The sequence below is a fragment of the Notamacropus eugenii genome, chromosome 6, assembly GCF_028372415.1.
Source record: "Notamacropus eugenii isolate mMacEug1 chromosome 6, mMacEug1.pri_v2, whole genome shotgun sequence".
NCBI lineage: Eukaryota > Metazoa > Chordata > Mammalia > Diprotodontia > Macropodidae > Notamacropus > Notamacropus eugenii.
This window is the reverse complement of record NC_092877.1, coordinates 205,746,413-205,764,210: the sequence shown is the minus strand read 5'-3', so window position 1 is coordinate 205,764,210 and position 17,798 is coordinate 205,746,413. Positions and strand designations below refer to the sequence as shown.

General features: G+C 35.2%; 1 protein-coding gene across 2 annotated transcripts in view; it reads left to right on the top strand.

Annotated features, from left to right (window-relative positions):
* SEPTIN10 (septin 10) overlaps nt 1-17,798 on the top strand; it is a 53,271-nt gene that overhangs the window by 18,452 nt on the left and 17,021 nt on the right. For both annotated transcript variants that reach the window (XM_072621840.1, XM_072621841.1), the window contains exons 2-8: nt 718-783; nt 4,067-4,181; nt 5,053-5,248; nt 7,218-7,404; nt 8,399-8,560; nt 11,446-11,542; nt 12,939-13,107. In XM_072621840.1, coding sequence (XP_072477941.1) covers nt 718-783; nt 4,067-4,181; nt 5,053-5,248; nt 7,218-7,404; nt 8,399-8,560; nt 11,446-11,542; nt 12,939-13,107 — 992 coding nt within the window. The remainder of the gene's footprint in view (nt 1-717; nt 784-4,066; nt 4,182-5,052; nt 5,249-7,217; nt 7,405-8,398; nt 8,561-11,445; nt 11,543-12,938; nt 13,108-17,798) is intronic.

Genomic DNA, 17,798 nt, shown 5'->3' with positions numbered 1-17,798 from the left:
CTTCCACATCCAGAGAAAGAACTATGGAATTCAGTCGCAGAATGTCGCAAATCATTTTCTTTTGTATTATGTTTTGATTTGTTATATGATTTCTCCCATTCATTTTAATTCTTCTATACATCATGGCTATGGTGAAAATGTATTTAATAGGAATATGTGTGTAGAACCTACATAAAATTGTATGCCATCATGGGGAGGTAACAGAGAAGGAGGGGGAGGGAGGGGAAAAAAAATCTAAGTTATATGGTAGTGATTGTAGAATACTGAAAATAAATAATAAAAAAAATAAAACAATCAGTTACACACAAAATACCTTGATAAATAGCTATATACACATACAGTGTACCTGGTTGTTTATATATGTGTGTGTGTGTGTGTGTGTGTGTGTGTGTGTGTGTCTCCTGTGTTCTATCTCTATCTATCTATATTTTAATCTGATTCTGTCTACTTAAAAGAGTTTTGCACAGTCATAAGTGATAAGTGAGTTGTTGATCTGCTTTGGTAAAGTAAGTTTCTTTTGGTAAAGTAAGTTTCTTTGCCAGGAGTCCCTTACTCTGATGAAATCACAAGTTTAGACCCTGTCCTCCTCTTTCCTTTTCCTCCTTGGAGATGTTATTTAAAAATTAGTTTCTTGTTTGGTTGTTCACCATAATAATTTTTTACTTGTTTTTGTATTTTTGTGGATTTTTTAAGAAGCTTTTAATTTTCTATTTTCAGGTGTATCAGTCTCTTGGGATGAAAACAACATGTTCCACCTCACAACCAGGCAAAGAAGAAAAAATAGTGAGTATACATTTTAATTAATGGCATGATTATGTGATTTAAGCTTTAAATATGATACCATGATTTGATTTTAACCAAAGGGCCTGGTAGATAACTTACGTTATACATATAGTAATGGCATTGCTGGATCAAAGGGTATGCAGTTTTATATCCCTTTGGGCATATTCCAAATTGTTTTCCAGAATGGTTGGATCAGTTCACAACTCCACCAACAGTGTCCTGGTTTTTTCATATCCTCTCCAATATTATTATTTTTCTTTTCTGTCATATTAACTCATCTGATAGGTGGGAGGTGGTTACCTCAGAGTTGTTTTAATTTGCATTTGTCTAATCAGTATAGATATAGAGCATTTTTTCCCATATGACTATAGACAATATAATCAAAATTATCCATTTTACATTTTGTAATGCTCTCTATATCTTGTTTGGTCCTAAATTGTTCCCTTATCCATGTATCTGACAGGTAAACATGCTCTTCTAATTTGTTTATGATTTCACTTTTAAGGTCAAATAATCTTGGTATAAGTTGTGAGATATTGGTTTATACTTAGTTTTTGCCATGCTGTTTTCTAGTTTTCATACCACTTTTTGTCAGATAATGAGTTTTTGTCCCCAAAGTTTGGATCTTTGGGTTTGTCAAACAGTGGTACTATGATCATTAACTGCATTGTGTATGTGTACTTAATCTGTTCCACTGATCTACCTCTCTATTTCTTAGCCAGTATCAGGTTGTTTTGATGGTTACTGCTTTATGATAAAATTTGAGATCTTCCTTCGCATTTTAAAAATTGAATCCCTTGACATTATTCACCTTTTATTCCTCCATATAAATTTTGTTATTTTTTTCTACCTCTATAAAATAACTTTTTGGTCGTTTGATTGGTATGGCATTGCAGCTGGTTTAACAGTGTTTTTTTATTGCTCGGTGTTTTTCTCCAATTCCTTCTGCATAAGTTGGACATTCCTATTTTGAAACCCTTCCAAAAAAACCCAACTTTAGCTTTTTTCTTCAAGCTCTCTTCTTTTTTTCATTGTTAAACTTCCTGAACATCACTACCATTTTAGTTCCTCATGTTTATATTTGACTTATTTTCCACTGTTTCTCATATCTAGTCATTAACTGGGTTCTATCAGTTCAATTTCTACGATATCTCTCACTCATTGCCTCCTCTGTTCCTCTCTTCTCATTGCCATCACTATAACTCATGCCTTCATTACTATCTTCCTAGAATACTGTGATCTCTGCTCAGCTCCACTTTCTTCCTCCACTAACTGGTTTTCTATTCTGTGGACACATGAATCATCCTTATGGTCATTTCACTCCTCCATTCATTGATTTCCAAATCAAGTTTGAAGTTCTTTACCTGGTATTCATACCTGTGCTTATAACATTTTTGTATTACTCTCCTCTACAACTCTATGCTCTAAACAAAATAAACTGTTTCCTCCTCTTAGAACTTGACTGTCTACATCGTTTTGCTTACTTCATTCTATATAATACCTAGAATGTTTTCTGTCCCCGAGTAGTCCTACTCATCTTCTGAAACCTAACTGCATGCCACCTCCCACTTGAATCCTTTCCTTTTATTGGTAATTCTGTATTATCCTTTAAATATGATTTCCCCTTTTAGACATTACATATACTATGTTATAAACTGCTACGATGTACTTATATTTTATTTCTCTGTTCATGTCTTCTTAATAGGAATGTAGACTCCATGAGTGCAGAAATTTTGCTTTATCTAAATTTGGTCTTTCCCTCTGTAGCTTAGTACAGTATTGTGCACACTATAGTTGATTAATAAATGTTGAGTTGAATGGTTTACATTTTATTTGTTCAGTTCCTAAATATCTGGCTTCTGATCTGATCACTGTTGCAGCAACTTCTCATGAGGTCCTCTAATCTCATAAGGCCTCCTAATTCCAAATTCTGTTACTTTACTATATTTCTCAGGAATTACCTGTCCTTTATATCCTTATCCTTATACATCCTTGTCCTTTTTCTGCTTTTCTGAATTACTACCTCTTCTCCATCTCCTTTGCTGTCTCTTCCATTCCCTAACTGGACATTCTAGAAAGTTTAATTCTTAGCTTCTCTTTTCTTTTCCTTGAAGAGTTCATCTATCTTAAAGACTCAATTAAATCAGGACCTCTAAGTATGTCAATACCAAATATCCATCCCTGTTTCTAATTTCCCTTCACCCCCACCATGTTCTAATTCCACCTGACCACTTACCTTTTTGATATTTCTATTGCTAGCTTCAAATGAAGCATGTCCAAGATCACCTTTTCTCCAAAACTCTTTTCTCTAACTTCCTGCGTCATGTCAATTACATTTTTTATTTTAAAATTGATTCTAATTTAGCTTATGTTTTTCTTCATTTCAATGAGCAAAGATTCTTTCATTCACATTTTCTTTGGTTCATTGATTTCTTTGTTATGTAATGTTTTCTAATTTTTAGACTTATCTTGTTGACCAACCTACTGGAAACGTTTGTTTCCAGTAAGCATATAAAATACTTATCAGAGTTTTTACTAGTGTTTGAAACACAAGCCCTAATTGAAGTTCTTTGGCATAAACAAACACAATGGATCTAATGAATACCACATATTATACCTTTCCCTGGCTCAGATTCTTGTTCTATTGATTTTGTATTATCAGATTGATGAGACTTAGCTCACATCCCTTTCCTAGGTATATGGTTCCCTAGAATATGTAATAATAGTAAAGGATCTTATATATCTGGAGGTTAATAATGAACAATATCCCACCTCAGCCCTTTAGGGTAGGGTCATAATATCATGACTGAAGTCTTTTTAATAGTTTATAAAGTAAATATTCTTGGCTGGGTCCAAGTTAGTTAACTTTCTAAGGAATTTAGTCCATTCTCAATTAGAACAAGATTTTATTGTATTAGATGAAATCAAAGTACAAAAAGTGTCTATGAAAGAGGAATATTTAGGGAGTTGGCTCTTTTGATATAGCCTGGAGATAAAGGTTTTTTTTTTTATGGATTTATTTAATCCATTTGAATCTCAGGATTCAATCTCAGGTCATAGAATTTAGAGTGGGAATGGGACTTTAGAAGTCAACTATTCTAAAGCCTTCATTTTATAAATTAAGAAATCGAGATCCAGAAGGGGTTAAGTAACTGGCTAATAATCGTACAGAGGTAGAAGAACAAGGTAAAGTGGGAAACTAATTTTTTCTATTAATAATTGTATTAATTCTTTTAAAAATGATCATATTCTATATAAATTAAAGGTTTCTTTTTATATTCAGGGTGATACTCCTCGTTGTTTAAATATTACTGGCCATGTTGGTTTTGAAAGTTTGCCTGATCAGTTAGTCAACAGATCCATTCAACATGGGTTTTGCTTCAACATTCTTTGTGTGGGTAAGTGCCTAACTTTCTTGAGATTTTGTAACACTCTCAAAACATACAGTATAAAAAGTCTTTTTAAAAAAATCACAAATGCCGATTTAACACTTGTCCCAGTGCCTCTGTTCCCAACTTATAGGATGTGGGACAGCTAGTAAGTGGAAGAGTTATCCTTTTATGCACAGAGTACTGTAATTTTGACCTTTATTTAGTTTCAACAAAATGTATAACTCAGCAAACAAATGCACCTACTGTTGACAGAATGTTTTTAGAGTGTATGTAGATGTGAATGATAATCAAATTTTCCAGAAAATTGATAATAGCTTTTTTATCAGCACTTATTTTCATCAGTCATCATATACTTATCATACAGCTACTCTCATGTGGAGTTTGCTAAATTTTTTTGGCTTTATAAAGATGTCCCCATACTCAAAACTATTTAGAACCTCTTTTTAAATCCTAGTTTTATGTTTCCTATTCCTATTTGAAGCAGTGACCTAGAGTTTTAAAACTAATCAAAATAGCACTTGAATTATTAAGTTGTTCTCTAATTCCTTTAAGCATTTTACTACTTTTCCAGAGTTCTAGTGTGTTCCATGCATGTTCATTTTGGTAGTTACTGGGAATCTGATGGACTGTGGAGAGTGATGTAAAATAAGTATGATAGTACTCTGCAGGCTTGTTGTGAGGATCAAATGAGATAATAAATGTAAAGCTTAGCACAGCTGACACATGGTAGGTGCAATATAAATGTTAGCTATTATCAGCAGTTATTACTATTAAGCCCCATCCTTTCAAGTACTTGGGAGTCTGGAAGCCACCATTGGATTTTGTTATTTTTTACCTCACTGTCGTGCTCAGATGTATTTATGAAGTCACTTTTCAGGGGAAACTGGAATTGGAAAATCAACTCTGATTGACACATTGTTTAACACGAATTTTGATGATCTTGAATCTTCACACTTTCACCCAAATGTAAGACTTAAAGCGCAGACGTATGAACTCCAGGAAAGCAGCGTTCGATTGAAACTGACAATTGTGAATACAGTGGGATTTGGTGACCAGATAAATAAAGAAGAAAGGTTAGTTTTTCCTTGTTGATATAATATTCATTGACAATTATATTAATCATTTGAGGTATTGGATTTTTAAAAAACAACTGTTTTCAAGGAACAGTGTCTTCCTTCGGTGGCAGTTACATTCTTTGCCTGCTTTTATCATATGTTTTGTTATTTTTGTCTAGTTCTTATATCCTCTCCTGTTTTAAGGACTGTAGGGATAGGGATCATATTGTTTCTATCATCTCCATGACTAGAACAGTACTTCAACTTTTTTCAGTTGTTTCAATCATTTCCAGCTCTTTGTTGACCCCATTTAGAGTTTTCTTGACAAAGATACTAGAATGCTTTGCCATTTCCTTCTCCAGCTTATTTTTCAGATAAGAGAACTGGAGGCAAACAGGGTTAAGGGACTTACCTAGGATCACCCAGATGATCTGAGGCCAGATTTGAACTCAGGAAGATGAATTCCTGATTCTAGGCCTGATGTTTTATCTACTTCACCACCAAGCTGCCCTCTCTTCTACCCTCAACCTGAACTTTAGTAGGTACTTAATAAAATATTTGAATGAAGTGAATCTTCCACTTATTTGAAAATTAGATTTAGAATAAATTTTTTTTTCTAATTTATAATTAACTTAAGTGTTAAGAAATTGTTTATGTTCACTTTGTGGAAGATAGAGACAAATATTAAATGTTAACACAATGATTAGAACCAAATGAAGATGGTAAATTTTTAAACTTTTAGGTTCACTTCTACCCAGAAATAAGGAGTTCTCTGAAAATTTTAAAAACAATTTAAAATGGGGTGTGACTATATCAGAATCATGCAAATAAACAACATTCTTTTGCGGAGTAGGTCCCTGAAGTAGACATAAGGATACCCTTCTTCATGTACTAGTCATTTTTTTAAAAATTATGTTTATAGCTTTTTAGGAAGTTGAATTTTATAACAATTGAACCAGGGGGAGTTTGCAACTTAAGGAATTCCCGTTTTATGTAATAAATTTTTTTGAAGTGAATCTTTTTCTTTTCTTTTTTGACTTCGTGATCTTTATATCTCATGTTTGTGTGAAATAATATATATCTGTTTTCTTCTACTGTGCTCCACTTTTTTGTAGTTCTACTATTGTGGATAAGTGTCATGCTAAATGGTCTGATTAGGATTCTGTTTTAATTTCTTTGCAAATGAATTATTAACTATTATTCTTTTTAGTAATTACTATATTTGCAAATAAGTAATTCATATAAGTGCTCAGAAAACAGTTGAATGATTAACCAGAAGCTTCTCTGATGATAGTAGTAGAAATTACCATAGAAATTGCTTTTGTTAAAAAAAAAAATTTTTTTTTGTTTCTGTTCATAGTTTAAAAAAATTGACAAATCATTTGATTAACAGGTGTTGATAACAGTGGGATGAAGGAAGGGATTTAAGTGAAGGCAAGAAGGAAAGAATGGACAAGATCTAATACATGTTTCCTTGTGTAAAACTCTAAATTGCAGATTAAGTATCAGTTTCTTCAAGCAGACACTTTTAGTTGAAGGTGCTTTCTCCCTAATAAATCACAGGCTTTTCCATGCCCATCTGTATAAAAGGAGAGAAACTACTCTTGGTATTATGAATACAGTTTAACTCTCTTGTGTCCAACCATTCTTCCAAACACATCAGTGACATGCCAACTACTTTACTTCAGTCAGTGGTCATAGATTATTCCTTCACAATGAGCCAATGATCTTGCAGATCAGGTCTTGCTGAATGTGTGAATGGAGATCATCTATAATCACTTCTGGAAATGGTTCAAAGTACGTGCTTCCCTGATGATTCAGTCGCATTAACTCTGCATGGGAAGGAAAGCACACTATATTGTTCCAAAAATTATTGATTTAGTATACATATTTGCTAAAGCATAACTGAAATCTTACTAGAACATGAATATATGTATTGAATATATATATAAAATGCTTGAATTTTTTGAATGTTTTTTTCCTCCAGCTATCAGCCAATAGTTGATTACATAGATGCTCAATTTGAGGCCTATCTCCAAGAAGAATTGAAGATAACAAGGTCTCTCTTTAATTACCATGATTCTCGCATCCATGCCTGCCTTTACTTTATTTCACCTACGGGACATTCCCTTAAGACACTTGATTTGTTAACCATGAAGAGTCTTGATAGTAAGGTAAGATTTAGAAAGGAGCCGATTTATTACTTTATTCATTTACTATCCTTTTAATTTATGTCTGTGGGGGCTAATCATACATATTTTAAATGCACTTACATATATTGACATCATTCTTATTTGTGAGTATATATATTCATCCATTCAAAGATACATGTAGCAGTGACATTTCCTTTGAAAGTTATTTGTATAATCCAATAACTTGGCTGTCAGATTTTTGATGCTCATTCAAGTAGGCAAATTATCTTTAGTAGGGCAAATCAGTGTTAAACAAAAATCACATAGTGAATCAATGGAAATTGGTGGAGGGGAAATGAGGAAAGCAAAAAATTAGTCTCTAAGTACTGTTTTAGTGCGTTGTGCTACAGAATTGCACCTCTGAAAGTGCAATTTTTCCTTCCTCCTCAAAGGATCTTTCCCATTACTAGCCTGTCAGAGAGTTCAACATTGTACTAGTATGTATTTATTCATTTGAGCCTCAGTTTTTTTTAATGTTTGAAAACTCAGATGCTCTTTGGAGGCGCAGCCAGTAAACCAACACCCAAGTGGGAAAAGGGCCACAAGGGCGTGGGGTGTATTCCATAGAGATAACTACTCTGATGGTGGGAGGGGAGCGGAGTGTAGGATTGGCCCTGATCTCTCAGCATCTAAATGAAAAGGAAAGTGGGTTAAACCATAACATTTGAACAGTTAGGTATATTGTAATTACTTGAAGGAGTAGGAGAAGTCAGTGTAGATTTCTGCACCGAGGTAGATTGATTCAGATGCAAAAAATCTTATAAGAACTCTGCATCTTTTTTGATGCTATTTGCAAGGTAAAGCATGTGTAGTCTGTGTGGTGCATAAATGATATGCTGTTAACATAGGATCCCAAGATGATTAAGGTAAAAACATTTATGTTCAGGCTTAATTTTGAATGAGAAAGGCTTTCTATAAAAATTATTAAAAGGACCTTTGATTGTTTGATTTTTTTTTTCCTTACAAATGCTATTAGGTAAATATCATCCCTGTGATTGCCAAAGCAGATACAATTTCTAAAACTGAATTACAGAAGTTTAAGATCAAACTGATGAGTGAATTGGTCAGCAATGGAGTACAGATATACCAGTTCCCAACAGAGGATGAAACTATTTCTCAAATTAACTCCGCAATGAATGTAAGCACTTAATATTTAAATATATTGTTGTTTATGGCTACTATTATTAGCTACTAATGTGCTTTGATTTTAATTTCCTTCAACCATCAACTTTGAACATATTAAATTAGAAAAGTCTGATGTGAATGTTTTATTTTGTTGATCAGGGATGCTCTGCACATTTAAATTCTTAAGAATTATTTCTTTTGTCCTTATTCTTCAAGCTCTGTCAGGGCTGGCAGGTACTTTCTAACTGGATTACGTTTACTTATCCCAGAAGTATAGTTTGTTTTTCTGAAAAAATGAAGATGTGATTACAGCTTTCTTTGTCAACATGTTCTAGAATTTTTCAGTCGTTTAAAGTTGAGGAGAACTTCCTAATATCGAATTAAAATTTAAACTGATTAAAGTTGGATGGACCTTTAGGTTGACTCAATTTTTTTATTCTGTCTTTAATGAAAACAGAATGTGTGTGTGTGTATGTAAATATACAATCTAACAAATATATACAAAATATTTATATATTCTTATTTTTTACATAATTATTTTTTATTGTGATAAGTTTGTCTCATCAAGGTGACCTTGGGGTAGCCTCAAACCTTCTGGTTTAGTAGTTTGGTTGATGAACAGGGTCTTTTAAGGAAGTCTTTATTATCTTTACTGTTTCAGCCAGTACTTCACTTTCCAAGGAAGTCACTTTCTTGGCAAGAATATGTATCCCTATCTTATACTCGTATCTGCCAAACCTGCTCCTCTTATTGAGCATATCAAATGGATAGACAAAGTCCAGCTTGGTCTTGATGGTCACATAGAGATCTGTATTGCTCCCAGACCCCAGGTCAGTAGAGATACCAGTTGAGATGGTCTCATTAGGTTTTTGGCTTCTTCTTCCTCCGTGTCTGGTTTAAACTTACTTTCAAATATAGTCATTGTTGGTGAGGACTCAGAGCCCACGGTGACATGAGGCAATGTCCTTTAGGAGTGAAATTTGTGGAGAAGTCCAGTAATATCTTTTCTTCCTAAAGCCAAGACTGTTCCCATGCAACCTTGATGCCCCAAAGCATCTGTTTAAGCTTTTGATTAGTAGTAACAATTTTGGGTAGACATCCCGTGGAAAGAGAATGTAATGCCAAGTTAGAAGACCTCCCCTGGGTTGCCATGTCAGTGTCTACTGAGATCATAGCACCACGGTAATAGATACTAGGAAATAGAAAGTGTGTTTCTGGACAGCTCTTATAAGCATCAGCCATTCTTTCTGTTGTTCCTCTATCTGCCCCAAGAGTTGTATGCCGCCCTTGTATGCTTTCTCCCATGATGATTATGTCTGCTTTCCCAGCCTTTGGAAGCTTACACCACCTCCTGGTCCCCCTTTTTGTTGCTGTTGTTGCAAACTTGGTTTTAAGGGTTGCATCTCTGTGGCAGTTCTCAGAAGAGAAACTGCTGAATGGAGCCACTATCTTCCCTGGGGAACACTTCTGGGACTCTGTATTCTCAACTTGAGAAGCATATACATTTTTTATTGGCATTTTTCCTTCAGACTAAATGGTTTCTTTTAAAAATACAGTTTTGCCTCAAAGAACATATTTTACAAATCTCTAATTATAGCCCAATGTGTGTTCTGCAGTTTTATCTTTTGGCCTTTGCTTACACTCATTTTTCTGCTTGGAATTTCTTTGCCCTCCTCACCACCTGTGAAAATCCTATGAATTTTTCAAATCCTAGTCTAAGTCTTAACATCTTCCTGCAGAGCTCAATTACTTTATTTCTCCTTTTCCCTCATTTCTGTAGCACTTATTATGTATCACTCATTTGACCCTTTATAATATGCTAACCTGCATTATGAAATGTCTCCCAGTTTATAGGCAGAGAGGTGTGTTAGGGCCAGAACAAACTAATTTTTGAACTGATTGTTAAATTTGTGAGCATTTATACATCAGAATTTGGCATATTTTAAAAATCAGGGCTTGATTTATTGTTTTGTTGCTTGTCTATTCTTAAGAAGGTGATTGAGAAAATGCTCATCATCCAGGCTAATTATAAAATCTGTTGTGTGTACATGGGTTTTGTTTTATTTTTTCCTTTCTCTCAGAGAACTGGTCATTAAACATTTACCCTCACACTCCCATTTATAGGTCTTATATTCCTAACTGTATTTCCCAATAAGGAAATATATTTTTTACTCATTAAATTGCACACAAGATCATCGCTATGCTTTGTCTGTAATAGGTATCCAATAAATCCATTTTTAATTGATTGGTCTGATTACAGAGTTCATTGTACTTTTCCTTCTCCAACCCTTATGATTCGTTGTTACCTGTTCTTTCAGAATATCCCTTTAGCTCGTTGTGTATCCACTTAATTTGATCTAAACCAGTTTTTTGAGTTTCTTGGTGAGTATGTCAGCTAGACCAGAGTGCCAAAGTCAATAATGACTGACATTTATATAGTGGCAAAGTAATTTACTTATCTTTTTTTTTAAATCTTCATAACAGCCTTCTTTGCCTTTCAAGATCTGAAACTGAATTTGTTTTAGGGGCCGCTGTACAGTCATCTCTAAATTAATGTTAGATGGAAGTAAAATGTGAGTTCCTTGAAGGCAAGGGCTATTTTGTATGTGACGTTTTGTCTTCAAGTGCCTTGACCACAGTAAGCATTTAATAAATGTTTGGCAAATTTGAATTTGGTGTGTGTATAATGTTATTGTTATTTATATTATATTATTGTTAATGAGGGTAAATAATGAGCTGTGAAATCTAGCTGTAGAAGTTTAAGATACAATGCAAAATATATACTATGTTTTAAGTAATTTCATTGTGATATTCTTTTCATCCCAATACTTGGACACTTTGTACCAGTTTTCACATTGGTATGAGATTGTAAAATTGGTAACAAGAGATCTTTTCCAGGGACATTTGCCATTTGCTGTTGTGGGCAGTATGGAAGAGGTCAAACTTGGAAATAAGATGGTGAAAGCTCGTCAGTACCCATGGGGCATTGTTCAAGGTAAATATGATGAACGTGAACAAGTATTTGGGTGATTTTTTCAAATGTAATTTGTTCATAATATAATGATAGTTTTCAGTAAGATACATCATTCTAATAATTTGTTATTAGTAGATATTTAATTTAGAAATTTAAGTAAAATGGAATTTAGATCCAGTTTTTTGATCAAGGGTAGTGCTTATTGTAGATAATAATTGGTTCTAGCAAAAGTTTCTTAAATTTTGGGGGGAGGGATCTAAAATCTTCAAAAAGTAAAACTAAAAATTGGAACAGCTACAATAACACTAAAACAGATTTCTTGTGTCTTGTGGTTGAAAGCTGTAATTGATCAATTGATACTTATATGTGCTTATATGTGTGTATACACACACACACACAGTCCTTCCATGCAGGTTATTAAAAAAAATATCAATTAACCAATTTCCAATCACAAATTTTACCCATGTTTTTTTTTCTTCACCATGTTTTCATTGATGTGGCTATTTCTTTTAAGATGGATCATAATTTCTTTATACTTTAGTAGCAGACAGTTTTGAACAGTGTTATTCTTTCTCTCCTTTCTCCTCTATCCCAAGTCATCTGGTCCAGCACATATTAGGAACCTATTAAATGCTTGTCAATTGACTGTTGTGGGGACAAATCCTTTGGTGTTAAGCCTCTTTGCTCAGCTAGTCTTAAGATCTGTTCCTGGGATCATAGATCAAACCTTTCTGGATATCTGCCAGACTTGCTGCTTCTTCTGGGTACTAAACATAATAATAGAAATTCTTATTTGCACATGTGTATATGACATACATAAAATATGTATTTCACTGTTGGATATGAAACTCTCTGATAACAAAATATAGCTGTATTTTCTTAATGTAAGAAATGTATAAAAAATTGGTCATTGTAGCATATCACATTGTGTTTATACTGATTTGAACACAACACATTTAGGCTGTAGAGAAAACATACTTTGTGTCATGTATGGTAATATTAATCTATGGACACTTAGCTACTATTTGACTAAAATTGCTCCGAATCTTGAGAAATTTGTATGGTTAGACTTTACTACTTTGAGAATAGCAGGTGTTCTTAATCAACTATATTGGAATGGCCTGGCAGAGTGCCAATAGAATATATAGAATGGTATGACTGTATCTGTATTATATATGTATATATCATATTATGCCAGTGGATAATTAGAAAGTAGCATAAGATGCTGCCTGCCCTCTAGACATTGAATTTTTAACATTTCCCTGATTTCTTAATTTTGCTTATAAATTAACTATAATACCCTTGAAAAGAATACTTGGAATAGACCATAGCTTACTTATTAAACTTGTAATTTATAAGTTATTTCAAATGTTTACATTATATATACCACTTTTCCTAATGCCCTTTTTCTGACTAGTGGAAAATGAAAATCACTGTGACTTCGTAAAGCTCCGTGAAATGCTTATTTGCACAAATATGGAGGACCTGAGAGAACAAACCCATACTCGACACTATGAACTTTATAGGCGATGCAAACTGGAGGAAATGGGTTTTAAAGATGTAAGCCCAGAGAACAAACCAGTCAGGTAAATGGGACATTATTTTGTATGAGAAAAAACAGACATCGCATTGTAACACTTTTTAACATACCAGAAAGGAGACCACCTAAAGGAGAGATTTAACAGAGGGGTGTATGGGAGAGGCAATTTTCATTGTGGCTTAGTGGATAAGAGCTATCTTTGAAGTCATAATTTACTTGAGATTTTAGTCCTATTTCTGATGCATACTGGGTGTAGTGTCATGGATAGGTCATTTATTTATTTATTTAACTTTTAACATTCATTTTCACAAAATTTTGGGTTCCAAATTTTCTCCCCATTTCTCCCCTCCCCCCACCCCAAAACACCTAGTATTCTAATTGCCCCTATCACCAATCTGCCCTCTTTTCTAACATCCCTCCCATCCCTTGTCTCCATCTTCTCTTTTGTCCTGTAGGGCCAGATAACTTTCTGTACCCCATTACCTGTATTTCTTATTTCCTAGTAGCAAGAACAGTACTTGACAGTTGTTCCTAAAACTTTGACTTCCAACTTCTCTTCATCCCTCCCTCTCCACCCATTCCCTTTGGGAAGGCAAGCAATGCAATATAGGCCATATCTGTGTAGTTTTGCAAATGACTTCCGTAATAGTTGTGTTGTGAAAGACTAACTATATTTCCCTCCATCCTATCCTGCCCCCCATTGCTTCTATTCTCTCTTTTGATCCTGTCCCTCCCCAAGAGTGTTGACTTCAAATTGCTCCCTCCTCCCACTGCCCTCCCTTCCATCATCCCCCCCAACCTGCTTATCCCCTTCTCCCCCACTTTCCTGTATTGTAAGATAGGTTTTCATACCAAAGTGAGTGTGCGTTTTATTCTTTCCTTTAGTCTAATGTGATGAGAGTAAGCTTCATGTTTTTCTCTCTCCTCCCCTCTTTTTCCCTCCACTGAAAAGTCTTTTGCTTGCCTCTTTTATGAGAGATAATTTGCCCCATTCCATTTCTCCCTTCTCCCAATATATTTTTCTCTCACCGCTTAATTTCATTTTTTAAAGATATGATCCCATCCTATTCAGTTCCCTCTGTGCTCTGTGTGTGTGTGTGTGTGTATGTAAAATCCTACCAACTACCCAAATACTGAAAAGTTTTAAGAGTTACAAATATTGTCTTCCCATGTAGAAATATGAACAGTTCACCTTTAGTAAGTCCCTTATGACTTCTCTTTGCTGTTCACCTTTTCAGCTTCTCTTGATTCTTGTGTTTGAAAGTCAAATTTTCTTTTCAGCTCTGGTCTTTTCATCAAGAATGCTTGAAAGTCCTCTATTTCATTGAAAGACCAATTTTTCCCCTGAAGTATTATACTCAGTTTTGCTGGGTAGGTGATTCTTGGTTTTAGTCCTAGATCCTTTGACTTCTGGAATATCCTATTCCATACCCTTCGATCCCTTAATGTAGAAGCTGCTAGATCTTGTGTTATCCTGATTGTATTTCCACAATACTTGAATTGTTTCTTTCTAGCTGCTTGCAATATTTTCTCCTTGACTTGGAACTCTGGAATTTGGCCACAATGTTCCTAGGAGTTTCTCTTTTTGGATCTCTTTCAGGAGGTGATTGGTGGATTCTTTCAATATTTATTTTGCCCTCTAGTTCTAAAATATCAGGGCAGTTTTCCTTGATTATTTCATGAAAGATGATGTCTAGGCTTTTTTTTTTGATCATGGCTTTCAGGTAGTCCCATAATTTTAAAATTGTCTCTCCTGGATCTTTTTTCCAGGTCAGTTGTTTTTCCAATGAGATATTTCACCTTATCTTCCATTTCTTCATTCTTTTGGTTTTGTTTTGTGATTTCTTGGTTTCTCATAAAGTCATTAGCCTCCATCTGTTCCATTCTAATTTTGAAAGAACTATTTTCTTCAGTGAGCTTTTGGACCTCCTTTTCCATTTGGCTAATTCTGCTTTTGAAAGCATTCTTCTCCTCATTGGCTTTTTGAACCTCTTTTGCCAGTTGAGTTAGCCTATTTTTCAAGGTGTTATTTTCTTCAGCATTTTTTTGGGTCTCCTTTAGCGAGGTGTTGACCTGCTTTTCATGCTTTTCTTTCATCTCTCTCATTTCTCTTCCCAGTTTTTCCTCCACCTCTCTAACTTGGTTTTCAGAATCCTTTTTGAGCTCTTCCATGGCCTGAGCCCATTGAATATTTATTTTGGGTGTTTGGGATACAGAAGCCTTGACTACTATGTCTTTCCCTGATGGTAAGCATTGTTCTTCCTCCTCTGAAAGGATGGGAGGAGATATCTGTTCACCAAGAAAGTAACTTTCTATGGTCTTATTTTTTTTTCCCTTTTTTGGGCATTTTCCCAACCAGTTACTGGACTTTTGGGTCCTTTGTGAAGAGTAGGGTATACTCTGGGAATCTGTGAGATCTCAGTTCCTCCAAGGTGGCAAGATCAAGCATGTACTGGTCTGGACGCAGAAAGGGATTTTTATGTCCAGAATCTTAGCAATTACCTCTACACAGCCACCTAGCCTCCAGTTCTGCCAAGTCAGCCCTGGGGGTTGAGTTTCAGATAAGCTGGATGGGCAGGGCCACCATTCAGCGTGGGACAAAGACAAGCTCAGCCAGAGCCTCCACCCAGGGCTGAGGTAAGACTCAGCTCTTCAGTGCCCCCAGGGGTTTTTATGCTCCAACAATGAGCAGTCTGTAGAGCCGTCTGTATGGGCTGCTCTGCACCCTCTGTGGCTACTGCCTGCTGCTGAAGCTATGGGGAGGCCTTTCACCCTTCCTGGCCGGCTAATAAACCCTGTCACTGACCTTTGGTGCCTGTGGGTTGAGGGATCTGAGGTCCTGCTGCTGGGACTGGAGATTCCGCCCCGAGGTGTCCTCCTTCCAGAGTCTCATAGCTCAGTGCTCCACCCCGCATCTGGCACAACCGGTGTTTCCGTGGGCCTTTCAGGTCACTGTGGGCTGGAAATCTCCTCCACTCGGTTATTCTCCACTTCTGCTGCTCCAGAATTTGTTGAGAGTCCCTCTCTACAGGTATTTTGTGGGCTGTGTGGGGAGACCCTATGTAAGTGTGTCTTTCTAGTCCGCCATCTTGGCCAGATAGGTCATTTAAATTCTTTGTGCCCTATGCAACTCTTATAAAGATCTGAGGTATAGAGACATTGCTTTTTTGCATTGGTAGATGGAATTAGGAAGTTTCCTTATTGGGAACTCCTTATATTAATGAAGTTACAGGTCTGGTTCAAAATATTTGTTTCTTTATCTTTTTATAAAGGCAACATGGTATAGTCTCTAAAAAAGTGGCCTCCAGGCCAGGAAGACATGGGTTCAAAGTCCTACGTCTGATTCATATGGCACATCACCCAATCTCTCATAGACTGAAAGTTGCCAGTCTGCCTTGGTAAAGGGAATTTGCTTGCCCTTATATTTCTGTACTACTGAAAGAACAAATCCAGTTCCTCTGACCTTTATGTACATATATATGTAGTAAAATAATGAAAGCTCATTTTAAGACACATACAAAAACTGAGCATCAAGTATTATGTTGAAAATTTGCCTGGGAACTAATTTTAAAACTGTCACTTGATATGCTACATTGACATTTTTGTTGTTGAAATAATTTTAAGTTTAAATCCTAATATTTCAGGTCTTATGTAAACTTATAGTTATGATTAGATTTATCTTGATAAAGCTATCCAGAAAATTGTCTTTTTAGATTTCTCCAGATATAGTTATTTCCTAATGGGATTTTTTTTTTCCAATTTGGGCCCTTTCTCTTCCTTCTCCATCCTGCTATCTGTATTTTGGTCATGTCTTGGCTTTTTACAAGGATAAATACAAAAGGTAGTAATGTTGAACCTCAAATCAGTTTGATTTTGCAGCCTTCTTAATCACCAATCAAGTATAAATTTTGGGCAAGAGTTTTTTAATTTATCTGAAGCTCCCATTTTTGTAGATGTTCTGGCATAAAACATTATTGACACATCCAAGACTTCTTAAAAATTCCCTTCTTGATTGGATTTCTCAAGCACATACACTATGACTCCAGTCATGATGTTGTGAAATTAAAGTATTCTTCCCTAATTGTGAAGCTACATAATTCACAGCAGGTGTCTGTCAGTTTTTCTAGAGGAAAATCTACCTTTAATTTCCCTTTTTAAGATGGGGAAAAGGAATGGTTTTGGTGGTTGGCCTGCAGTTGACAAGGTGAAATCACAATAGATCAGCTGATCTATTACCATCAAAACATTAGTTGGAGATCTGTAACAGCAGAGATGTCTTAGATTTATATACTCTGATACAACCTGCCAAGGGTTTCAGTCATTACAACTCACCACGTGCTTTGTTTCAGTATTTATTGAAAGCATAATGTTTTCAGGTAGATGCTCACATTCAAGTAGCCTACTCAGACAAGGAAATAGTTTATGTTTAAGTCACCTACTTAAAAACAGTTGTGAGATTAATGGTTTAATTAAGTACTTTTGTTATCTGTAAAATTTAAGGGACCTAGAAAATTTTTTCTCCTTGATTTTTTTGCCTTTGAAAAACTGGTAGTTAGCGTTACCAATTTCTCCTAAAACCTCAACGCAATACTATATCCTTATGTATGAATGGTAGCAACAGTCTTTTTTCCTTGCTACAACTTGTGTTTCTCCCCGCTAAATATTCTTGAGTGTCCTCTAGTCCTCATCTTCTCCCTGGGAAAGTAAAGGAGGAGAAAGAACAAGAGCTATTTTCCC